The sequence below is a fragment of the Lissotriton vulgaris genome, chromosome 1_1 (assembly GCF_964263255.1).
Source record: "Lissotriton vulgaris chromosome 1_1, aLisVul1.2, whole genome shotgun sequence".
Taxonomy (NCBI): Eukaryota; Metazoa; Chordata; class Amphibia; order Caudata; family Salamandridae; genus Lissotriton; species Lissotriton vulgaris.
Window position 1 is genome coordinate 142,337,108 of NC_141685.1, and position 26,493 is coordinate 142,363,600.

Consider the following 26,493-nt stretch of genomic DNA (forward strand, 5'->3'; position numbering starts at 1 on the left):
TGGAATGGAACCTTGCAACAGCTGAGATCCCTTCAGGAAACCTGTGCTCTACTGGATCTCGAACACAACAAGATGAATACCTCCCCAGAACACTCCCAGAAACCCTCGAGAGGAGGGTGGCAACGAGTTGGCCACAGACGCTCCCCTTCGAAGAACTGAAACCAGGCCAAGCCACAATGTCACAGGAATGGGCTTCGGCCCTGAATGCGGTGACAAGAGACACATCATCTACTGCATGATCTGTTTGTGAGATGGGGACTCAATTGCATTACTACAAAGCTGGTCTGGGGGAATGTGGGGGGTCGGGGGGATCACCGAGGCTACACGCTCATCCAGGTAACTTTACCGCAGGCCTGTGACACGAGTATACAGGCTTGGGTCTATGGTAACTTATTGGGGTTTTCTTGTTGGGGTTAGGACGGGGGGAGGAGCGGACTGGGTCAGGGGTTTAGTAAATGTTGGGGTGAGGGCGGGGAACTCGGGGAACCCGGGGGTCCGGGATGGGTTTGGGGAAATGGGAGGGGGGAGGGAACCAGTGTGCCGTGGGGGAAATGAGCTTGATTGAGATATTACGTAGGGGTCGTCCCCCCTAGAATCAAGCTATCTCCTGCTCAACATGCAAAATGACAGAGGCCACCCTAAAAGTTATCACCCTAAATGTGAAAGGGCTGAATAATCCCATTAAAAGACGGGGTGAGAAGCTAAGAGATGATGAGCAGATAGCTGAGAGAATATTACGCATCCTTATACAGCGCAGATCCTTTTCTTGACAAAAATGGAGAGGCCTTCCTGTGTGAAGCGGCGATAACTGCTATTAATGCAGAAGGCGCAGCCTCGCTTGACGCACCTATCAGAATAGAAGAGGTGATCAGCTCAATATCCCGCCTCAAACCCCTGATATCACCCGGGCCAAACGGCTTCTCCTCTGGTTTTTACAAAGCTATCTGTCCATTCATAGCACCGCTTCTTACCAGACTTTTCAACTCATTCCAGGGGCTGGCTCGATCCCCACTGACATATTAGAGGCCGATATCATTGTACTGCCTAAACCGGTTAAGTATGCTACTCAATGCGCTGCCTATAGACCGATCTCCCTATTCAACCTCAACCTCAAAATCTTCATTGGGGTGCAAGCTTCCAGGCTTGGACCACGACTCCCTGGCATCATAGAGCTGGACCAATCCCCGGATTCATCCCCGGCAGACAATGCAGTGATAATACTAAACGCATCCTTCACTTAATAGACAAAGCCCTTTATGTGCAGTCAGACTCCATGCTCCTGTCTATAGACGCCGAAAAGGCGTTTGACAGAGTGGACTGTTTTTTTTTAAAGAAGACCTTGGTGCACTTCGGCATCGGGGAACGCTTTAGATTGCCAGCTGCTACAATAAACTGCGAGCAAGTATCCGTGTCAACGGCCTGGGCTCAAAACTAACCATGGGCGTAGTTTGCGTAGCAGCACTACACGTAGCTGCACGTAGTATACTTTGAACTACACGTACTCACGTAGAACTGCATAGCGTAGCTGATGGCACTGTACTTGTGTACTTGTCTGCTCTGTGAAATAATTGCAAATGACAGCTTGCACAGTGGGTACCCGTTATCATAAAATAAGTATCTCTATCTTTATATGCTACAAAGCACATAGTACTTTCACAAAAGTGAAACTAGAAAATTAGCAAGCAGTGGGAGATGTGATGATATCGGGATCCTCCCTAACCTCGGGAGAGAACCAAGCAGATGCCTTGAAAACAAAAAGCACATCTTGTTGAACGATTTTGGTGGTGGTCCTATCCTCTTAGGACCACCCCAAGCACAGTTATTATGGGCAAAAAAAAAATCCCAAACAAAGGCCCTGCAAAGCATTATGGGATGAGATTAGCAGTGGGCAGTGAATATTATAGTATCCAATATCAAAATAATTCTACAAAGAGCTGCAGTTCAACTGGTGGGTACTAGATGTCCCTCACGAGTCAATTGCAAATGCTTGATGAAAGGGTTTCAATGATTTTGCATTTGACTTGTGAGGGACATCTAGTAACAAGTAGTGGAACTGCAGCTTGATATAAGAATAATTTCAATGCATTTTCATTTGACTCATGAGGGACATCTAGTAACGACCAGTTGAACTGGATATTTTGCAAGTAAAATTGCTTTATCAAAGCATCTGAGGATGTTTGTTGATTTAACAGCTATGCTATTTGATGAAGCACCATTTTTGTACTGTACATCGTGCAATTTGCAGAGTGCGAATCAGCACAGACTATGTATGCTCCGTTAGCGTAGCGTAGTACTACGCCCAGGGTTACTCAAAACCCTTTGACATCCAGCGAGGCACAAGACAGGGGTGCCCGCTTTCACCCCTCCTCTTTGCGCTCTATGTAGAACCCCTAGCGCAGAGACTTCGGGACAACCCGGACATCCTTGGCATTAGCTTGGGGGGGGGGAACCCCACCCAATGAGCTTATATGCCGATGATAGAAGAGGATTTGAGAAGTCACTCAAAATGATCCCTAATTTTTCTTTCTGAAGCACTAATCATACTTTCTATGGCAAAATTAACCCCCTCATGTTGTTCCTTTTTAAATTGAGTGTTTTCAGACTTACCACTTCATTCCAATCAAGATGGCTTCTCGTGTGCCATACTTTTGTCATAAGTAAGACTGTTAGCGCTCTAGTTGTTCTTTAGAACACTCTGGGACATTCTGTCATTGGGCTATACTTGGGGTACATCTGGGTGATATTTGGGCTACATTTAGGCTCTTTTGTCGCTGGTGGCCATCTTGGGAGACTGTATGTCAGAATTTTTTAATGAAATTAAAGAGGGTGGGGGCGTGGCCTAGCCAGCGAACATGGCGGTCGTCTAGAGCCGGAGCTCCGACCAGCCGAATAACATCCTGCAGCATACATCCTGCCCTGGTCACAACTTTCGCTTCCCGACGGCTGGGGCTGACCCCTGTCACTGGGCCCCCCCGTTGTTGCCGCCGGAGCCGCCCGCAAGGTGTTCTTGAGCGGCGCTGCGCCCCGGGGAGCAGTGGCGAGCCGCGCAACGTGGTGAGGCCCGTGAAGCCGGGGACTCGCTTGCTGCAGTGGCCCGCCGGGCGAGCGGAGCGGACAGTGGAGATCCTGGGCGCCGGACCTGAGGGCGACCGGAGTTTTGGCGCGGCGGTGCGGAGGCGGCCCCCGGACTTGAGAGGGGTGCCCCCGAGGGATAACGAGCAGTGGCGAGCTGCGCAGTGTGGTGGGGCCCGTGCAGCCGGGGACTCGCTTGCTGCAGTGGCCCGCCGGGCGAGCGGAGCAGAGAGTGGAGATCCTGGGTGCCGGATCTGAGGGCGACCGAAGTTTTGGCGCGGCGGCGGCCCCCGGACTTGAGAGGGGTGCCCCCAAGGGATAACGCTGCAAGTGGTGGACGGGGGACTGGCCTGGCAGATCCCGAAAGCTGTAAGAACGAGGGCCGCCATCTTGCCTGTGAGGGATCAGACAGCCGGCCCTGGAGAGCGGCGCTTCTGTGTGGCCCACCCGCCAGGGACCAGACGTACTGCAGCAACGAGTGAAGGTCAGTGAGGGACTCCGGGGGCGACCAGGTGGAGGAGGTGTGGTGCTACTGGGCTGATCGGGGGTCATATCGGGCCCTGGGCCCACAGCCGCCTGGTTCCCGCGTCATCGGGGAGTCCCTAGGCCGGCAGGGAGGTGGACGGAGCCGGTGCTAATGGGCGGCTGCTGTAGATATTGAGTGCCCAGAAAGTGGGACCGCCGGGGTGACCGGAGTCCCTGCGGCGCATCGGGCCAGACACTTGTGGATTGCTTGGCGTGGAGAGGGGGCCCCCGCCCTCCCCCCCTGAGCCCTTCTGCCCTGTTCGAGCTCGGATTGGGGAAAGGCAGTCGTCATTGAATCGTAGAGTTGAAATCCTGACTTGCAGCGGGGGGCCAGTGCGGCAGACGGCCGAGTGGGGCCCCATACATTGGCCCACCATGACCCGGGGTGGCAGTGGAACCCAGGGCAAACAGGGTCCGATCGACAAGTTTACTGAGGCGGCGGGTGCCAAGGGACCGCAGCCACCGGCGCCTGACAACGCGGCCCTCCTGGCCGCCATCACGCAGTCAAGAGACGCCCTGGATGCCAAAATTGGGGCGGTTGGCGCAGACGTTATGCTCCTTCGGCAAGACCTGCGCAACGCTGTGGAGCGCATAACTGGTGCGGAGACGCGTATCTCGGCTGTGGAGGACGACATGACCACCCTAAAGAAGAGGGTCGTGGCACTTGAGCGAACGCAACAGGGCCTAGTGGCGAGAGCGGAGGAGGCGGAGGGACGTGCCAGGCGCAGTAATCTTCGCTTCCTGGGCTTTCCAGAAGACTGCGAGAAGGGCAACGCTGAGCGCTTTCTGACACAGTGGCTGGAAGGGTGGATGCCAGCCGATTCCCTCTCTCGCTGCTTCGTAGTGGAGCGGGCTCATCGAGCATTGACGCAGAAGCCCCCGGTGGGGGAACGTCCTCGCCCCATGATCGCCAAGCTGCTCAATTATGCCGACAGGGACGCTATCCTGAAACAGGCGAGGGCGACGGGTCAGCTCACGTATGAGAACTCACATATCCTTATTTTCCCGGACTACACGAGATTGGTACAACAGCAGAGACAGTCCTTCACGGCGGCCAAGGCCCGCCTTCGGGGCCTGAAGTTGCCGTATGCCCTTCTATACCCAGCGCGACTGCGGGTGGTCTTCCAGTCTCGTACCTTCTTCTTTGATACCCCGGAGGCTGTTTTCCAATGGACAGATGAGACGGTTAAGGTGCGTGTCAATGCTGCCAGGGGCGGTGAATCGGATTCCTCGACTGGAGGGCCCTCCGACACGGATCCGAACAATTCGCGGGGACGCCGGGGCAGGTCCCGATCACACCGCGGCCCGAAGTCACGGTCCACTGCGAGCAACGATGGGGCCATGCAGAATGCTTCCGTGGACGTGCCCTGACTGTTGGGGGACATGGGCTCTTGCCCTCTTGATTGCTTGCTTCTCCTTCCCTTTTTGTTGACCAGGGGAGATTAGCTTGGCTGGGAGCCATGCTCACTCAGAGTTGGGACGGGGTCACAGCCTAGTTGGATATGGGTTGTGCTTTGGGGATCCATTGGAAGGGGTGTTCTCCGGCTCCCTGTTGGGGCCGGGACCGCTCCCTGACCGCGACAGGTGCTTCCATGTTTGGGAGGTGCAGGGTGGGGGTGGAGGGGGTTTTGTTGGGGTGTGAGTTTGACATGGTTCTGGGGTTGGGATTGGGGGGGGTGTGCTGCGTCCGATCCGTTGTGAGCGTTGCTGCTGGTGCCTGCGATATGGCTTATGTGCTTTCTGTGCCGATACATCAATGTCTTCTGATGCTGGGGGCTCTCGGGTAGGACCGGGTGGGGCTAGAATACTGAGCTGGAATGTGAGAGGAATGCTGGATAAGGTGAAGAGAGGGGCTGTGTTCGCTTGGGCAAAGGGCAGGGGAACTGACATCTTGTTCCTTCAGGAAACCCATCTATTGGGCACGAAGGCGCTATGCCTTCAGCGCAATGGCTTTACACAGACATATCATGCAGGTTTCTCTAGAGGGTCCAGGGGGGTGGCCATACTGATTCATCGGAGAGTTCCATTCACGCATAGGCGCACGTGGCAGGACGCGCAGGGCAGGTATGTCTTTGTACAAGGTGAACTAGGCGGGGAGATGGTTATACTTGGCAGCGTGTATGCCCCGCCCCCGCTGCAGTGGGCCCTGGTGGAGAAGGTGATGTCCCTCTGGGTTGATATGCCGACAGTGTTGTCAATTGTAGGGGGTGACTGGAATGATGTCATGGACGTTTCCTGTGATAGATGGCGGGGTGCAGCAGGCGGGGTGGTGGGAGAGGGAGGGCAAACATCGCGCCTGCGGGCAATGGTCACGGGGCTGGACTGGATAGACTCCTGGAGGTACAAGCATGGGGCGCGTATGGACTTTACATACTTCTCTCCCGCGCGCGACTCGTTCTCGCGTTTGGACTACATTTTTCTCCCGCGAGCGATGGCCGGTAGGCTCGTGTCCGCTGACATTTTGCCGCGGGCACTATCGGATCACTCCCCGATCTACGTGGTTGTGGACGCTGGGCGTCCTCGTCAGCCGTTCAGATGGCGCCTGTCGCCCTGGCAGTTGGCCCAGCCGCCATACCGCGCCCACATCACCCGTGAAATAGCTCACTTCCTGTCCACCAACGTAGGCTCGGTGGCATCCCCTGCGTCCTTGTGGGAGGCCATGAAACCCACTCTGAGGGGGATAGACATCTCTTGGTGCTCAGCGGCGCGGAGGGAAAAGCGCAGGGACCTGGTGCGGCGGGAAGCGGAATTGGAGGACCTGGAGCGTAGGAGTCGGGGGGACGATGGCGCGCTGTTCAGGCGTAGGCTAGCGCTAGCACAACAGCAATATACCTCGATCTTATTAGATGAGGCCCGTCAGGCGTGGCTGGCCACTCAGAGCCGCATTTATCAATGGGGCGATAAGTCGTGTAAAATGCTGCACCGCCTGTGTCAGGGTATTAGGCATGCACAGCCTTTACCTCAGATTGTTGCCCTTGATGGGGAGCCACTGTTGGCGCCTGGGGCGATCGCGGGCAGCTTTGCCTCCTACTACGAGTCCCTATACGCGCCCCGGGAATGTCTGGCGGCTGACATGGTGCAGCGATTTATTGACGATCTCCCGCCACGGGCCGTGTCGGATGAGGTCCGCGACCTGCTGGACCGGCCTCTGACAGACGACGAACTGGCCACTGCCCTGGGTGAGCTTAATCCGGGCAAGGCGCCTGGCCCGAACGGGTTCCCCAGCGAATTCTTTAGGCACTTTGCGACCCAGTTGACGCCCCACTTTCGACCGGTCATAGAGGAGGCCCGGGAGAGAGGCCGGCTACCCCCCGACTGGCGACATGCGGAGGTGGTAGTTTTCCTGAAACCGGGACGCCCCCCGGAGAAACACGAGTCCTACAGGCCCATATCCCTTCTCAACACCGAGGCCAAGATCTTGGCGAAGGCCCTCGCCAACAGGCTCAAACCGCATATTACAGACTTGGTACACCCGGACCAGGCCGGCTTCATGCCCCAGCGGGCCACTAGACACAACATTAGGCGAGCTCAGGTGGCTATCTCGGCCTGGCGGGGATTGGACGAGAGGGTAGCGCTACTGCTGGCTGACATGGACAGGGCGTTTGACTCCCTAAGCTGGACGTACTTGTTTGCTCTCCTGGGTCGGCTGAATCTGGGCCCCCGTTTCCTGGCTTATGTACGCCTCCTATATACTGATCTGACTGCTGCTGTCCGCGTTGGCGGGGGTGTATCCCGCTCGTTCAGTATCCGGAGGGGGACGAGACAGGGGTGCCCCCTCTCCCCATACCTTTTCGCGCTCGCGATGGAGCCCCTGGCGGCGTGGGTGAGGATCGATGCCCAGATGAGGGGCTTCCAGTGGTCGAGGGGATTGGCGGATAGGATAGCCCTTTACGCCGACGACGTGCTGTTTTTTCTTTCCGACTTGGATCGCTCTGGGCCTCGTATTTTGCGGATTCTACAGATTTTTGGAGAAACATCGGGGCTCTATATGAACCCCGGGAAATCCACACTCTGGACTCTAGGGGATCCACATCCTCTGGGTGAGTGGGCCGACGGGCTGCAGGTGACAACTGAAGGGGTGAAGTATCTCGGGGTATACCTCACGGAGGATGCCTCGGTGGCCCTGGAGCGCAACATAGCCCCGGTTTGGGATCGTACGCGGGAGGATATCAAGGTGTGGGCAAGAATGCCGCTATCTATTCAGGGTAGATCCGCCATTTTCAAAATGGTCGCGCTCCCACGTCTACTGTATCAACTGCAGAACCACCCGGTGTTGGTCCCACATACTTGGTTCCGACGCCTGAATGCGGCCTTGAGCAGCTTCCTGTGGGAAGGCGGCGCGGCGCGAGTTGCGCTGCGGACGTGCTTCCGCTCCACCTATGTGGGGGGTCTGGCCACATCCGACTTGTTATCATATTATCAAGCATCGCACCTCTTGGTACTCAATGACTGGTGGTACGCGGACAGGGGGGACCCTGCATACGCGGTAGAGCGTCACCTTATGGGCTCTGCCTCCCTACATACGTTGTTGTACTCGGCGCGCCTCCGGGGCTCATTGCCATCCGCCACGCGTGTCGTTTTCCAGATCTGGCGGCAGGCCCTGCGCAGGGTGGGGTGGTGGAATGTCTTGACCCTGGAGACCCCGCTGTGGCAAAATGGTAGATTGCCGCAACTAGCGGCCCTAGAGGGCTTTAGGCAATGGGGGATTATCGGTATTTCTACACTTGGAGACGTTATGTCTGGGGGAACGCTCAAATCTTTTGCTATGCTGCGTGAGGAGTTCGACATGCCACATTCCCAATTTTATAGGTACCTTCAGTTCCGGCATGCTCTTGCCCCGTACATCCGTGACGTGGAAGACCTGCCGGAGTTCAGTCCCATTGAGGCTAAGATCTTTATGGGGGAATTACCGGACAAAAAGATCTCCCGAATTTACCAGACACTAGTGCGCCACAGCGCGTCAGACCTTGCCCACCTTAGGTCCCAATGGGAGCGGGATGTTGGAGAGCTGGACGAGGAAGACTGGGTTGAGGCCCTGGAGGGGCCCAGGGGTGCGGCCGTCTCCACGCGCTTGCGACTGATACAGTTCAGATATCTCCACCGTACATATTACACCAGACAGCGCTTGTGGAGGGCGGGATTGATTGCATCCCCGGCATGTCTTAGATGCAACTCTGAGGTGGGTACGTTGCTGCATACAGTGTGGGGCTGTGCGGTTCTTCAGAGGTTTTGGGACAGAGTGTTCCGGTGTTTGAGTGAGGTGCTGGCCTGGGAGTTGCAGAAGGACCCAAAGCTGGCTCTCCTGCATGTTCTAGCGGGTATTGGGGGCAATAGATATAAGCGACATTTACTACTCCTGGGTCTGACCCTGGCCAAAAGGGACATAGCGAGATCCTGGAAGGATCCTTGTGCCCCCACAGTCACAGCCTGGTAGAATGGAATGGATTATTGCATGGGTCTGGAGCGGCCTGTTTATGTCGCACGAGGGTGCCCCCTCAAGCACTATAAGATTTGGAAGAAGTGGGCGGACTACCGGGGCCTGGACTTGAACCCACCCGCAGAGGAGGAGGCCCTACAGTATGATTGATGGACACACGGCCTTAGTTCAGGTCTATACTGTGCAACGTTTGGCAGGGCACGGACGGAGTAGGCAGCAGCACGCCTGGGAGGGGGGAGTTGGAGGGGGTGGATAGGGGTAGAGGGACTTACTGTTGGTTATTTCATCGTTTGCGATACGTACGTAAATGGTTGCATGATGTGTTATTGATCATTGTTCCTAGTGATTGTCTCTGGTGTTCAGAGCATTACCTGATATATTTTGTCATGCTACTAATAAAATCTGTTTTGAAAAAAAAAAATTAAAGAGGGTTTGAGAAGTCACTCAAAATGTGCCCTAATTTTTCTTTCTGCAGCACTAATCATAATTCATATGGCAAAATATACCCCCTCATTTTGTTCCTTTTTAAATTACATGTTTTAAGAGTTACCACTTTATTCCAATCAAGATGGCTTCAGGTGTGCCATACCTTTGTAATAAGTAGGACTGTTAGCGCTCTAGTTGTTCTTTAGAACACTCTGGGACATTCTGTCATTGGGCTATACTTGGGCTACATCTGGGTGATATTTGGGCTACATTTGGGCTCTTTTGTCTCTGGTGGCCATTTTGGGAGACTGCATGTCAGAATTTTTTAATGAAATAGAAGAGGATTTGAAAAGTCACTCAAAATGTGCCCTAATTTTTCTTTCTGCAGCACTAATAATAACTTCTATTGCATAATATACCCCTCATTTTGTTCCTTTTTAAATTAAATGTTTTAAGAGTTACCACTTTATTCCCATCACGATGGCTCCAGGTGTGCTATACCTTTGTGATAAGTAGGACTGTTAGCGCTCTAGTTGTTCTTTAGAACACTCTGGGACATTCTGTCATTGGGCTATACTTGGGCTACATCTGGGTGATATTTGGGCTACATTTGGGCTCTTTTGTCTCTGGTGGCCATTTTGGGAGACTGCATGTCAGAATGTTTTAATGAAATAGAAAAGGATTTGAGAAGTCACTCAAAATGTGCCCTAATTTTTCATTCTGCAGCACTAATCATACTTTCTATGGCAAAATATACCCCCTCATGTTGTTTCTTTTTAAATTAAATGTTTTAAGAGTTACCACTTTATTCCAATCAAGATGGCTTCAGGTGTGCCATACCTTTGTAATAAGTAGGACTGTTAGCGCTCTAGTTGTTCTTTAGAACACTCTGGGACATTCTGTCATTGGGCTATACTTGGGCTACATCTGGGTGATATTTGGGCTATATTTGGGCTCTTTTGTCTCTGGTGGCCATTTTGGGAGACTGCATGTCAGAATGTTTTAATGAAATAGAAAAGGATTTGAGAAGTCACTCAAAATGTGCCCTAATTCTTCATTCTGCAGCACTAATCATACTTTCTATGGCAAAATATACCCCCTCATGTTGTTTCTTTTTAAATTAAATGTTTTAAGAGTTACCACTTTATTCCAATCAAGATGGCTTCAGGTGTGCCATACCTTTGTAATAAGTAGGACTGTTAGTGCTCTAGTTGTTCTTTAGAACACTCTGGGACATTCTGTCCTTGGGCTATACTTGGGCTACATCTGGGTGATATTTGGGCTACATTTGGGCTCTTTTGTCTCTGGTGGCCATTTTGGGAGACTGCATGTCAGAATGTTTTAATGAAATAGAAAAGGATTTGAGAAGTCACTCAAAATGTGCCCTAATTTTTCATTCTGCATCACTAATCATACTTTCTATGGCAAAATATACCCCCTCATGTTGTTTCTTTTTAAATTAAATGTTTTAAGAGTTACCACTTTATTCCAATCAAGATGGCTTCAGGTTTGCCATACGTTTGTAATAAGTAGGACTGTTAGCGCTCTAGTTGTTCTTTAGAACACTCTAGGAGGCTGCAGTAGAACACAAAGGAATCAACTGACAGTCTCTGTCCTTGTTGGATGTACATGTTTTACTGAGAATGTCAGACTTCATTTTCACATGACTGAGAAAGATAATGTGAATTTACAGAAAATATGCTTTCAGTTTAGCTTATAGATCCCCTTCCAAACCACTGTGGGAAAATCATGAGATATTAGTTTTCTTTCAAACAATATTCATGATATCACAGCAGAAGGTTTTTTCACGTGGTAAAATCACCTTAGAACCCACCACAATTCCTAAAACGAGTATGGTACCATCAACAAATGATTTATAATGTAACTAAAGTCCTAAAGCCCTCTATTAACTACAATGCTTTCTAATGAGGTGCTATCATGTATATTGGTCCCAAGATGGCTGCCAACACTTCTTGGATGAAGTGCTGACAGCCAATCAGATCAGATGTGTGGTTAGGCTCCGCCCAGATATATATCTTTTTTTGAACCTAAATTACTCAAAATCCACTGGAGCACATATATTGAGACCTAGCAAAGGCACATCGGGCTAACAGTCCCTACAATTTTGCCAAGTTTCGTGCAAATCCATTCAGCCGTTCGAGCTAAAAGTGAGGCCAACCGCCCTATGGAAATTAACATGGGAAAAACGCGTTTTGGGACCCCCCTTTTTTCTCGGCCCCCCCTTGATGAAACCCCCCCAAATTGTCATGGGCTGCTCAGAAACAAAATGTTCCATTTTCCTGAAAATTTCAGCCAATTCCGTCCACAAACGCCAAAGTTATTAGACATAGAATTTTCAAAAATCCCATAGAGAAAAAATCCTAACTATATATACCTACTGGCGACCGCCAGTAGGTAATATATATATATTCACTGAAAAAAACATAGGTTATAGACCATATATAGTTAGGAATTCGCATTTACAAAACCTTATTTTACTCACACAAAACCATCGAAATTCCATATATAGTTAGTTGCACTAACTATATATCGCGCACCCGCAATCCACTGCTGATGATGTCACATATTACATCATTCATGACATGACTGATGCCATCTCAAATGACATCACTGATGACATCTCATTTGACATTACTGATCACATCACTGATGATATCATTCATGTGAAAATACGATGAACCTCTTCAGACTCTAATATAACCTTAGATACAATCAGTGTAAACAGACACTCACAGACTGTCACTCATCCATGGAGTTACTCACACACGTAGTCAGTCATGCAAAGAATCAATCACACCTCCATTTCCACAACTATAAAGTTATACAAACTTTACTTATTCAAACATATACTAACACATATTTACTCTCTTATACAATCCCTGATACAAGTTCACAATGATCCATACAGCCACTCACACATTCACTGGCTCTTATGCACAGTTATTTATATATGTCAACTCTCACATGTACTGTGTTTTACATATGTACTTACTTTGACATGTAGCACTGAGATATCCATTCACTCACCAATACACTCATGCACACAGTCAACCGCCCATACAGCTGTTTCCACATGCACTTTTGAAACCATACATCTAGTGAATCAACTGCTCACACATCTATGCGCAGAGTCATACACCTCCCAGCCACCCACACACACACTCAGTCTCCCATACAATTACTTGGGCAACCAATCAATAACCCATATAGTTACTCATATAGCTACTTATCAACACATGCAACAGTTTACAGAACAACAGACATAATAATGCACAAATTAAGACAGTTTAGTCACTAACCCATGCACTCAGTGAGACACATTTAATCACTCACTCATACAGTCAGTCATGCACCTACTAAATCCTTCATCCAGACACTTATACATCCACTCATTCTTCAATATGTAAGACATATTTTAACTTTACAGAAACATACAGTCACTGGATGTTGTCATCAGTGATGTCATCAGTGATGTCATTTGAGATGTCATCAGTGATGTCATTAGTGATGTCACTGACCATGTCATGAATTATGTAATATGTGACATCATCAGCAGTGGATTGCGGGTGCGCGATATATAGTTAGTGCAACTAACTATATATGGAATTTCAATGGTTTTGTGTGAGTAAAATAAGGTTTTGTAAATGTGAATTCCTAACTATATATGGTCTATAACCTATGGTTTTTTCAGTGAATTTTCAAGGTTTTGTAAATGCTAATTCCTAACTATATATGGTCTATAACCTATGGTTTTTTCAGTGAATTTTCAAGGTTTTGTAAATGCTAATTCCTAACTATATATGGTCTATAGCCTATGGTTTTTTCAGTGAATATATATAAATACATACATATATAAACATATATCATCTGTATATCTATATAAATACAAACATAAATGCATGCATACATATACTTATATGCATACAGATGCATGTTATTTACATGAAGGTTGAAAAAACAATAATAAAAGCAAAGCTAAAAAGCCACCTCATTACGAACAGAATGGCTTTAACTTAAACGAGGGCGAGATCCATTGCATTTTCAATGCTTGTTTACTTTGGTTCCATCAAGAAGGCATTCAGATGTGTCACACATTTGCCATAAATTCTGAATGTTAGCACATTAGATCACTGTAGTAAAGCTACTGCTCACCAGGGACGTCTGCTGCTGGTATTCAAAGTGCATGTTTCAGTCTGCATGTCAGAATTTTTTAAATGAAATAGAAGAGGATTTGAGAAGTCACTCAAAATGATCCCTAATTTTTCTTTCTGAAGCACTAATCATACTTTCTATGGCAAAATTAACCCCCTCATGTTGTTCCTTTTTAAATTGAGTGTTTTCAGACTTACCACTTCATTCCAATCAAGATGGCTTCTCGTGTGCCATACTTTTGTCATAAGTAAGACTGTTAGCGCTCTAGTTGTTCTTTAGAACACTCTGGGACATTCTGTCATTGGGCTATACTTGGGGTACATCTGGGTGATATTTGGGCTACATTTAGGCTCTTTTGTCGCTGGTGGCCATCTTGGGAGACTGTATGTCAGAATTTTTTAATGAAATTAAAGAGGGTTTGAGAAGTCACTCAAAATGTGCCCTAATTTTTCTTTCTGCAGCACTAATCATAATTCATATGGCAAAATATACCCCCTCATTTTTTTCCTTTTTAAATTACATGTTTTAAGAGTTACCACTTTATTCCAATCAAGATGGCTTCAGGTGTGCCATACCTTTGTAATAAGTAGGACTGTTAGCGCTCTAGTTGTTCTTTAGAACACTCTGGGACATTCTGTCATTGGGCTATACTTGGGCTACATCTGGGTGATATTTGGGCTACATTTGGGCTCTTTTGTCTCTGGTGGCCATTTTGGGAGACTGCATGTCAGAATTTTTTAATGAAATAGAAGAGGATTTGAAAAGTCACTCAAAATGTGCCCTAATTTTTCTTTCTGCAGCACTAATAATAACTTCTATTGCATAATATACCCCTCATTTTGTTCCTTTTTAAATTAAATGTTTTAAGAGTTACCACTTTATTCCCATCACGATGGCTCCAGGTGTGCTATACCTTTGTAATAAGTAGGACTGTTAGCGCTCTAGTTGTTCTTTAGAACACTCTGGGACATTCTGTCATTGGGCTATACTTGGGCTACATCTGGGTGATATTTGGGCTACATTTGGGCTCTTTTGTCTCTGGTGGCCATTTTGGGAGACTGCATGTCAGAATGTTTTAATGAAATAGAAAAGGATTTGAGAAGTCACTCAAAATGTGCCCTAATTTTTCATTCTGCAGCACTAATCATACTTTCTATGGCAAAATATACCCCCTCATGTTGTTTCTTTTTAAATTAAATGTTTTAAGAGTTACCACTTTATTCCAATCAAGATGGCTTCAGGTGTGCCATACCTTTGTAATAAGTAGGACTGTTAGCGCTCTAGTTGTTCTTTAGAACACTCTGGGACATTCTGTCATTGGGCTATACTTGGGCTACATCTGGGTGATATTTGGGCTACATTTGGGCTCTTTTGTCTCTGGTGGCCATTTTGGGAGACTGCATGTCAGAATGTTTTAATGAAATAGAAAAGGATTTGAGAAGTCACTCAAAATGTGCCCTAATTTTTCATTCTGCAGCACTAATCATACTTTCTATGGCAAAATATACCCCCTCATGTTGTTTCTTTTTAAATTAAATGTTTTAAGAGTTACCACTTTATTCCAATCAAGATGGCTTCAGGTGTGCCATACCTTTGTAATAAGTAGGACTGTTAGTGCTCTAGTTGTTCTTTAGAACACTCTGGGACATTCTGTCATTGGGCTATACTTGGGCTACATCTGGGTGATATTTGGGCTACATTTGGGCTCTTTTGTCTCTGGTGGCCATTTTGGGAGACTGCATGTCAGAATGTTTTAATGAAATAGAAAAGGATTTGAGAAGTCACTCAAAATGTGCCCTAATTTTTCATTCTGCATCACTAATCATACTTTCTATGGCAAAATATACCCCCTCATGTTGTTTCTTTTTAAATTAAATGTTTTAAGAGTTACCACTTTATTCCAATCAAGATGGCTTCAGGTTTGCCATACGTTTGTAATAAGTAGGACTGTTAGCGCTCTAGTTGTTCTTTAGAACACTCTAGGAGGCTGCAGTAGAACACAAAGGAATCAACTGACAGTCTCTGTCCTTGTTGGATGTACATGTTTTACTGAGAATGTCAGACTTCATTTTCACATGACTGAGAAAGATAATGTGAATTTACAGAAAATATGCTTTCAGTTTAGCTTATAGATCCCCTTCCAAACTACTGTGGGAAAATCACGAGATATTAGTTTTCTTTCAAACAATATTCATGATATCACAGCAGAAGGTTTTTTCATGTGGTAAAATCACCTTAGAACCCACCACAATTCCTAAAACGAGTATGGTACCATCAACAAATGATTTATAATGTAACTAAAGTCCTAAAACCCTCTATTAACTACAATGCTTTTTAATGAGGTGCTATCATGTATATTGGTCCCAAGATGGCTGCCAACACTTCTTGGATGAAGCGCTGACAGCCAATCAGATCAGATGTGTGGTTAGGCTCCGCCCAGATATATATCTTTTTTTGAACCTAAATTACTCAAAATCCACTGGAGCACATATATTGAGACCTAGCAAAGGCACATCGGGCTAACAGTCCCTACAATTTTGCCAAGTTTCGTGCAAATCCATTCAGCCGTTCGAGCTAAAAGTGAGGCCAACCGCCCTATGGAAATTAACATGGGAAAAACGCGTTTTGGGACCCCCCTTTTTTCTCGGCCCCCCCTTGATGAAACCCCCCCAAATTGTCAGGGGCTGCTCAGAAACAAAATGTTCCATTTTCCTGAAAATTTCAGCCAATTCCGTCCACAAACGCCAAAGTTATTAGACATAGAATTTTCAAAAATCCCATAGAGAAAAAATCCTAACTATATATACCTACTGGCGACCGCCAGTAGGTAATATATATATTCACTGAAAAAACCATAGGTTATAGTCGATATATAGTTAGGAATTTGCATTTACAAAACCTTGAAAATTCTATGTCAGGACGGAGGCGAGGATTATGCAGTCCTTTCTTCTCTTTATTATAATCAGCACTTCAAAGAAAAACCAATCAAAACATTTTTCTTGAACCACAACTCCCATGAGCACATGGGAAAACAGTGTCCATAGCAACCAGCAACCAATGATGGCTCCGTCCGCCGTATAACTAGCCATGACGTCCTCTTCTATTCCTCTTTCTTCTCTGCTCGTCAGATAAGTCAAACCTTTTATCTTCCTGACGTTTGGTGTCTTGTGTAGATTAAATTGTTTTGCTTGTGCAATAGCGCTTGCTTTGCGGTGCGCTTGATTTGTTTAGCCCCTCGGCAGTTCGACGTGCGTCAGGCGCTGCTTGCGCCGTCTCTGCCGTTTCCCTCTTCGCGGGCTCTGTGGAGAGCGTCTTCGCTTCCCCTTAGATCCGTTGGGCGCCGCTGTTCGGGTTAAGGCTGCGATTGCGGCGCTTGCCCCTCGGATCGGTGCGCTGAGGCAGGTTTTTCACCTGACTCACCAACCCTCGCCTGACACCGGGACGGTGTACTTGCGCGCCCTCGTGTGCGTCGCCCTCTAGTGGTGGCTGTCAGTCACCGCACCTTTAGTTGACAGCGGTACTGTCTGAGCACCGGCGAGGGGGCTACCTTCTGTAATTGAATAAAGGTGTTAGTGCTCTCACCCTCACACGATGCAGACTGCTGATCAGTCGGCTCCCCTCACTCAGGGGACGGAGGAACCTGGCTGTTCCCAACCACTGCCGCCGGCGGTTGGCCGCGCGTTGTCACAGGCGCTGGATTCGGTGCTGGCTCCTTTGCGGGAGAGTGTGGAGGCCCTCACTCAGAGTATCCCCGGGGTGTTCAGTGGCGCAGTGCCTGCGACCCGCGGAACTAAAGGCGTGCAGGGGGGAGGAAAAAAGTCGGCGAAGCGTCACGCGGGGCACTTGGAGGAGTTCGACCGCCTGAGGGAATCCTTCCATAAAAGTGCGCGGACGCTTAAAAATCTACCCTGCCGGGAGGGATTCTTCCCCGGAGATGATGGCGACGAGGTCGCCCCGAATTCAGACCTGGATGATGGTTTCCCCTTGGAGGGAGAGGGTGTAACCGAGGACGAGTCCTCCTCGGACGATGAGGATGAGGGCTCAGGTCGCCCTTGGCGTCCTGCGTCGCACTCCTCTGGGTCCCTGGCAGGGGATGACAAAGTCCCGGACATGTTCGACCCGGCGAGGATCTATCATCCGCGCTCGTCGGAATGGACCCCGGATCCCAAGGTGGCGGCGTACGTAGCCAGTAAAGTGCGCCAGCCCCTGGAAAAGGAGATTAGGACCCGCATGCGGGGTGAATGCCCTCGACCTAAACTGGAGGGCAGAGTGGCAGCCACTCCTGATATTGACGAGAAGCTGTACGCGTTCTTCGCCAAATTTATGAAAGACCCCAGGAAGGGTATCGATCGCTCCTGGCGCAGCTGCCAGGACAAGCTCCTGGACGCCGTGGGCCCCGTCACCCAGATCATCCAGTTGGCCGAGAGGGCCAAGGAGTCGGGGTCTCCGATGTCCACGGAGGTCGTGGCAGGTTGGGCTCAGCGGGCCCTATGCTTCCTGGGGAACGCAAACTGTGCGTTGGCGGCAGAACGGAGGAGATCCCTCCTCATTAAAATAGATCCGAAGCTAGGGGATCTAGCCACGTCAGAGGCAGGCCCTGTTGCACAAGGCAGGCTTTTTGGTGAGCCGTTTATTAGGGAACTCAACAAGTTCGTAACAACTTTCTCTGCACTCGACAGAGCACAAACGTCCATAAAGAAGATTTTTCCAGGACGGGTTTTTGCTGGGGCCGGACGAGGACGGGGTCGCTCCTCCGGCCGTCAGCCCCAGCAAGGCCCTAACAACAAGGCCCAGCAGCGCCGTAATAATGGCTGGACGGATGGACGCCAGGGGAACTTCTACCCTAGCAGAGGTGCCGGCCGAGGGCGCGGCAGAGGTTACCACGGTGGTGCAAACGCACCAGGAGGCCCCTCCGGTGAGTGTTACCCTTTTTTCCCCAGTCGTTCTGGGAGGGAGGCTTCGAGATCATCTCCACAATTGGAGCAAGATCTCCTCGGACCCGTGGGTACTTCAGACAGTCAAGGGGTTCAGGATAGAGTTTTACGGCACTCCCCTACAGAGAGTTCGCCCTCGCCCCTTGGTTTTTTCCTCAGAGGACAGACTTCTTGTCGACACAGAAATTGCAGATCTCCTCAAAAAAGGCGCGATTCGCAGAACGCGCCTGCACCCTTCGGGCTTCCTCAGCAATATTTTCCTGGTCCAGAAAAAGGACAAAGGCTTTCGCCCAGTTATCAACTTGCGAGAATTCAACGAGTGGTTGGTCTACCGCCATTTCAAGATGGAGGGCATCCATCTTCTCCGAGACATTCTCCTTCAAGGGGATTGGATGGTCCGTCTGGACCTGAAAGACGCGTATCTCACGGTACCGATCTTTCCCCCTCACAGGCGCTTCCTTCAGTTCATGTGGAACGAGAACGTTTTCGAATTCCAAGCCCTTCCGTTCGGCCTCTCGTCGGCCCCATGGTGCTTTACGAAGCTCCTTCGGCCGGTGGTGGAAACACTACGCGAGAGGGGGGTTCGGATGATCATATACCTCGACGACATCCTGATCATGGATCAATCGTCGGATCGTCTGCGGTCACACTTGACCATGACTATTGCCCTGCTCCAGGACCTGGGGTTTGTGGTGAATGCCCCGAAATCGGATCTCCTCCCGAAGAGACAAATCTCTTTCCTGGGCTTCCTCATAGATTCCGAGGCGGCGAATCTCAGTCTCCCGCAGCGGAAGGTGAACAAGATCCGCAAGGAGCTTTCACAGACCCTGAGGAAGGACAGGATCTCCCTTCGACATCTGGCCCGTGTTGTGGGCCTGCTCTCCTCCTCGATCCAAGCGATCTTTCCGGGCCCACTACACTACAGGGCTCTTCAACGCCTGAAGGCACAACACCTCCGCAAAGGCCTGACTTATTCCGAACTCATCTCCCTCACGGAGGAAACGAGGACGGAACTGCGATGGTGGATAGAACACATGAGTGCGTGGAACGGGAGAGCGATCTTCGGATCCAGCCCGGACCTGATCATAGAATCGGACGCCAGCAGGGAGGGCTGGGGAGCCCGTTGCGGAGAGATCACAATGGGAGGCCGTTGGTCGGAAGACGAACTCCGTCTCCACATCAACTGCCTGGAGCTTCTGGCGGGCTCCTTTGCGATCAAGTCCCTGACGCAGAACAAAGTATCGTGCTGTATTCTACTACGCATGGACAACATGTCAGCGGTTCAGTATATCAATCGCCTGGGTGGACCTCGGTCCAAGGCCTTAGCGAACATGGCGAAGGACTTCTGGCACTATTGCCTGGAGAAACAGATTTCTGTCTCGGCGGAATATCTCCCAGGCACGCAGAACTCGATAGCGGACTGGCACTCCAGAAACTTCCTGGACTTCAGCGATTGGAGGCTGCACACAGCGGTCTTTCAGGCCCTGCAGGGAGCGTGGGGTCCATTCACGCTGGACCTGTTTGCCTCCAGGCTCAACCGTCAACTTCACAGGTTCGTGAGCTGGAGGCCGGACCCGGAGGCGGTCGCGGTCGATGCCTTTTTACAGGACTGGGCGACGGAACAGGCGTACGCCTTCCCTCCGTTTCTCATGATTCCTCGAGTAGCGGCTCAAGTTCGCCGCCAGCGAGCATCCCTGGTTCTAGTGACCCCCTTTTGGCGGGCTCAGGCATGGTTTCCCTCACTGCTGGAGCTGTCTTGGGACTGTCCAATTCTACTGCCCTCGTTTCCGTCGCTACTTTCGGGGCCTCTGGGAGAAGGGCACCCGCTAGTACTTCAAGGGACCCTGGTCCTCATGGCATGGAGGATTTCCGGGGTCGGTGGCAGGACGACCGCCTTTCGGCGGGAGCAGCAGAGCTCATCAGTAAGGCCTGGGCCCCTGGTACGATCAAAAGGTACCGATCGGCTTGGCAGCGGTGGCGTCGTTGGTGTCTGGGAAGACACGCCGATCCGGTGGGGGCCGACATTACCCTCGTTCTGAATTTCCTGGCTGAACTGTCCGACTCGGGTTTGGCGTATCGGTCCATTAATTCTTTCCGGTCCGCCATTTCGGCAGGGCATGTTCACGTCGATGGACGCCCGGCGGGAGAACACCCTTGGGTTTGCAAACTTATGAAAGGCGCCAGGCTTTCGGTTCCTCCCGAGCCCAGGTACTCCAATCTCTGGGATGTCAATATCATTCTCAGGTTCCTTACCTCTTGGCGGGATAATAGCTACCTGTCTAGGAAAGAGCTGTCAGCGAAGCTGGCTATGTTGCTGTGTCTGATTTCGTGTAAACGAGTCTCTGACGTGCGGGCGCTAGACGTCTCGGCACGAGTATTTACTCCGGAAGGGGTAACGTTCACAGTGGCTAGGCGTACAAAGACTAGCATCAGGTCAGTATCGTACCCATCTTTCTCAGATCACCCTAAATTGTGTGTGGTGCGTTGCCTCAAGGCGTATGAAGACATGACCGAGGATTGTCGCCCACCGGGAGAGCGTCAACTCCTCATTGCTCTGAGGAAACCTTTTAAAGCGGTTTCATCCCCGTCTATTGCCCGATGGGTCCGTTGGCTTATGGCCGAGGCGGGCATAGATGTGACCACGTTCGGAGCTCACTCGGTTAGAGGTGCCATGGCTTCTAAAGCCATTCAGGTAGGTGGTAGGTTGGAGGACATTATGGCGGCAGCAGACTGGTCCTCGGAATCTACCTTCAAAAAGTTTTACTTCAAGCCTATCTATGGCGCAGCAGAGCTTGTTGTGGATAAGCTTTGAAACTGCATAATCCTCGCCTCCGTCCTGACATAGAATGCGAAATTTCCTAGCTATCGTAACGGAAAGTTTCAATTCTATTAAGGACTAGGAGGCGAGGATTATCCCACCCGAGCCGGGGCGGCCTCGTCCCCCCCATGTACCATCGTATTTCAGTAAGTACTACTTTTTGAAGTGTATTGCAACCGTGTTATACTATGCATTGTGAAGCTCACTGTTTTGACCATGTCAGTTAACTGATTTGCCAACTATACTGTTTATGCATGAACCATGCTTCGTAGTTTCTACATGCTATGTATTGATGTGCCTCGCTTCTGGTCAGAAGGACTGGATAACGTTTTCCTTATTTACTTTAGGTCACGACCAGAAAGAATAAGGTGTGTTACGAAACGGTCTGCCTCACAGAGAAGACGAGGAATAGAAGAGGACGTCATGGCTAGTTATACGGCGGACGGAGCCATCATTGGTTGCTGGTTGCTATGGACACTGTTTTCCCATGTGCTCATGGGAGTTGTGGTTCAAGAAAAATGTTTTGATTGGTTTTTCTTTGAAGTGCTGATTATAATAAAGAGAAGAAAGGACTGCATAATCCTCGCCTCCTAGTCCTTAATAGAATTGAAACTTTCCGTTACGATAGCTAGGAAATTTCGCATTCAATGAAAAAACCATTGGTTTTAGGCCATATATAGTTAGGGATTTGCATTTACAAAACCTTATTTTACTCGCATAAAACCATTGAAATTCCATATATAGTTAGATGCGCTAACTATATATCGCGCACCCGCAATCCACTGCTGATGATGTCACATATTACATCATTCATGACATGGTCAGTGACATCACTGATGACATCACTGATGACATCTCAAATGACATCACTGATGACATCACTGATGACAACATCCAGTGACTGTATGTTTCTGTAAAGTTAAAATAGGTCTTACATATTGAAGAATGAGTGGATGTATAAGTGTCTGGATGAAGGATTTAGTAGGTGCATGACTGACTGTATGAGTGAGTGATTAAATGTGTCTCACTGAGTGCATGGGTAAGTGACTAAACTGTCTTAATTTGTGCATCATTATGTCTGTTGTTCTGTAAACTGTTGCATGTGTTGCTAAGTAGCTATATGAGTAACTATATGGGTTATTGATTGGTTGCCCAAGTATTTGTATGGGAGACTGAGTATGTGTGTGAGTGGCTGGGAGGTGTGTGACTCTGTGCATAGATGTGTGAACAGCTGATTCACTAGATGTATGGGTTCAAAACTGCATGTGGAAACAGCTGTATGGGTGGTTGACTGTGTGCATGAGTGTATTGGTGAGTGAATGGATATCTCAGTGTTACATGTCAAAGTAAGTACATATGTAAAACACAGTACATGTGAGAGTTGACATATATAAATAACTGTGCATAAGAGCCAGTGAATGTGTGAGTGGCTGTATGGATCATTGTGAACTTGTATCAGGGATTGTATGAGAGAGAAAATATGTGTTAGTATATGTTTGAATAAGTAAAGTTTGTATAACTGTATAGTTGAGGAAATGGAGGTGTGATTGATTGTTTGCATGACTGACTAGTTGTGTGAGTAACTCCATGGATGAGTGACAGTCTGTGAGTGTCTGTTTACACTGATTGTATCTAAGGTTATATTACAGTCTGAAGAGGTTCATTGTATTATCACATGAATATCATGAGTGATGTCACCAGTGATGTCATTTGAGATGTCATCAGTGATGTCATCAGTGATGTCATTTGAGATGTCATCAGTGATGTCATCAGTGATGTCACTGACCATGTCATGAATGATGTAATATGTGACATCATCAGCAGTGGATTGCGGGTGCGCGATATATAGTTAGCGCATCTAACTATATATGGAATTTCAATGGTTTTATGCGAGTAAAATAAGGTTTTGTAAATGCAAATCCCTAACTATATATGGCCTAAAACCAATGGTTTTTTCATTGAATTTTCAAGGTTTTGTAAATGCAAATTCCTAACTATATATCGACTATAACCTATGGTTTTTTCAGTGAATTTCAATGGTTTTTTAATAGCAAATATGAAAAGCTTTAAAATGTCAAGTACGTGATAGATAAAAACTTTTTCGTGTTTATGCACGCTGATGTGCTTTGAACGCTGCCCCCCTCCCCTCTTTTCTCTTAGTAGTACTCTCTCTTTGCAGATAGTGAAGAGTAGTTAACGCAGGCCTTTACCCCCGTTGTAATCCGTCCTGCCTGCTTGTCTCTCCATTTGATTGATTATTATCCAAGCATTTACTGTTTTACAATTGATTCTCTTTGGTTCATTCTCTATTTACAAACAAGCACAAAGTCGCAATACTCTGTTTAGTCTTTGCAGATCGTGAAAAATCGTGTAAAAAAATAAAAGTAATCGAGCAAAATCAGTAGGCCACTAATTGGATCTTTTTTTGACCTCGCTAAAATAGAAATATTATAAACAACCCTTCATGAGAAATACGAAAATAGTGAGATGAACTGAGCTCCACACCATGAGGGCTGCAAGACAGCTCGGCTCCGTCACCCATCCCGCCCAAAATAACGACAAACCCTATGCAAATATTAAAAATATAGACAACACACCAGCAAAGAAACAGGGTAAAACATTTTATTAAATAACTATTTACATAACGTTGGTTTATAAGATGATGTCAGTAGGGGACCGATGTGTGAATAGGTCGGAAGCAGCACAAGGCGCCAAGATCCGGATGGCAAGTCCTGGATGTTGGGTGCCATAGTTCAGAGTTCTGAGTTTGAGCCTTTTTCAATGCCTGTGCTTTGTTGTTTCCCCTCCATCAAAAACCAAAAAAATATATAAAACTGTGCAAAAATACAAAAAAATCTAAAAATGTTTACAAAAGCAGTGCTTGTAAGACTGTCTGAAGCTTATTTCCACCTACTGCAGCTTCACTATTCTCAAAGTAAGTGAGGGTCGTTTGTGGACCTGACTGCATTTGAAAACAATGTTATATGGTACCTCCCTAAACCGCTTGACGGAGGCCCCCGAGGGGCGGTGTGATGGCACGGACTCGGAGAAGACGCTTGGCTCCGACCCCCTCCCCAAGTCTTATAGCACTGGTGTAGCCTGAGATCGCCCCCGACATAGGCGGCCGGCTCCCGGGGTCCGGCGGAACTTTTTGCCTTTTGATGACTCTTCAATTCTGGACCTTGTCCCACAATCCGTTTGACCTGAAGACACGCTGTAGTGGGGCGCCCCTTTACCGTTTCAGTTGCCATTCCGCCCGCTTTTGCTACACTGTGCCTCTTCCGCCATTCAGCTGTTTACCGCCCGCTCTTGCGACTACAGCGTCTCGCTCACCATGTAGTTGAGTTGCTCCCGCTCTTGCGGTGCAGCGATAGGCGGCTGCCACATGACTCTCAAAATGGCGCCCGGCTCTTCGGTTTTGGGCCTGGTCCACTAAAATGGCCCTGGGACACCTTTGAACTCGGACGCTTCCCTGATAGGGCTTGGGTCCCATTCTCGAAAGCGTCCCCTCAGCCGTGAAGATTCTACAAAAGTCTTGGGGGCCCCCGACTCCCGCAGGCTTCTGGTGGGGAGCGGCTGCCATGTCTGCTCGTGGAATGGCCACAACGGAGCTACGAGATGGTAGTGCTCTCATGCTGACGCCAGCTTTAGTCTGAAACATCCAGAAACACTGTAGACTACCAATTCGATCAGTTCCGGTAGCGCCCCAACATGACCCGGAAGAGAAGAACTTGCCCTCCCCTCTTTGACTGATGGTTCTTGTTGCCTGTCCCCTCTGTTGTCATTTAACAGAACTTTTTGGACTGCTGAAAGGGGTTGTGTTCCGAACGCTGGTTGGTGGAGACATTTTGACTATATTCTTGACCTACGTTGTCGCGTAATGCGTTATATGACACGCCGCGTTAGCGCACCCGGAAGTGATCCGAGGCGCGGCGCGCAGCGCGTAACGTAAGCATAACAGGTCATGTGACTTGTTAATAAAACTTTTCATTGGTTCATTTTACTTTTGTTATTTTAATGATGAAAAGCTTGGTCATATGACCTAAAAATTACGCTTTTTATTGTTTTTGAACATTATTTTTTTTTAAACATATGTTATAATATTCCAGGCTAATGTACTTTCCCGGAAAATTTACAACTGTCCTGCAAGTAAAATATATTCCTTTTTCGAGAAAAAGGGCGTTTCTTCGTTCCATGACGGAGCCGTTGAGTAAAAGAGACTCGGCCTGCTGTCTTAGTCGCCGATACGCCTGATTATCAGATTCTTATCGATCACTTTATGTTGCAGGAGTGGAAAACACAACTGCCCTTGACCATTTATCTTTACTGCGTGCCTACATATTATACCTTTTATCCGTCATGTAATTGGACTGCTTTATTTCACTTGCCTTTTACTGATTCGAAAACAGTGACTAAAAGTAAAAACTTTACCAATGTAAATACTACTACCGTGTTTTGTTTTAAAAACCTTTATTGTGAAAATGTCAGTATACAAATACAGGCCTATAACCACGTGGGCCGGCCACGGAGCAAACTGAAATCGTATATGATGAGGAGACATTTACACTGTAGAGGAACGTAACGAGCGGGCCATTAGGTTGCAAGAACTAAGGTGTCTAACAGTTGCGGAATCGGTGGACGTACATTTTGTAATTAAAATAAGACAGGGCCACTTACAATAAAATTTTCTAGATATACATTTGCGGGCAAGGAGTTACGAGTCCCATTTATACCGGCGCCATTTTGGGCGACGCCGGGCAGGTCCAAGATATAGTCAAAATGTCTCCACCAACAATCGGCCAGACCAGAACCCCTTTCGGCCCTTTATGCTACAAGATGGTGTCTTCCATTCAGAAAATATTGTTGGCAGCATTTTGAAAGGAAAGATAAACAGCCGTTCTCCTAGTGAGTCTCACATTGTTACATTTAGGAAGAATGTTGAAGAATAATATGTGGAAAATCTGAAGCCATTTTTCTACAAACTCTCAATCAGCCTTGGATGGAAAAAAAAATCCTGAAGAATGTACAAACTGAAAACCAATTTTTGTCTGTATAGCATCAACAGCAACGCTTGAGTCAGCTTTGTGTCAAGCCGCCATTTTCATTCA

The 26,493-nt window shown here is 48.4% G+C and overlaps 1 protein-coding gene across 1 annotated transcript in view; it reads left to right on the forward strand.

The window, feature by feature from the left end:
* The first annotated feature begins 17,224 nt into the window (after positions 1-17,224).
* The window catches only part of LOC147737824 (uncharacterized), a 56,640-nt gene continuing 47,371 nt past the window's right edge, over positions 17,225-26,493 (forward strand). The window contains exon 1 of the mRNA XM_086924981.1: positions 17,225-18,548. Within this exon, the coding sequence (XP_086781107.1) occupies positions 17,225-18,548 (1,324 nt within the window). The remainder of the gene's footprint in view (positions 18,549-26,493) is intronic.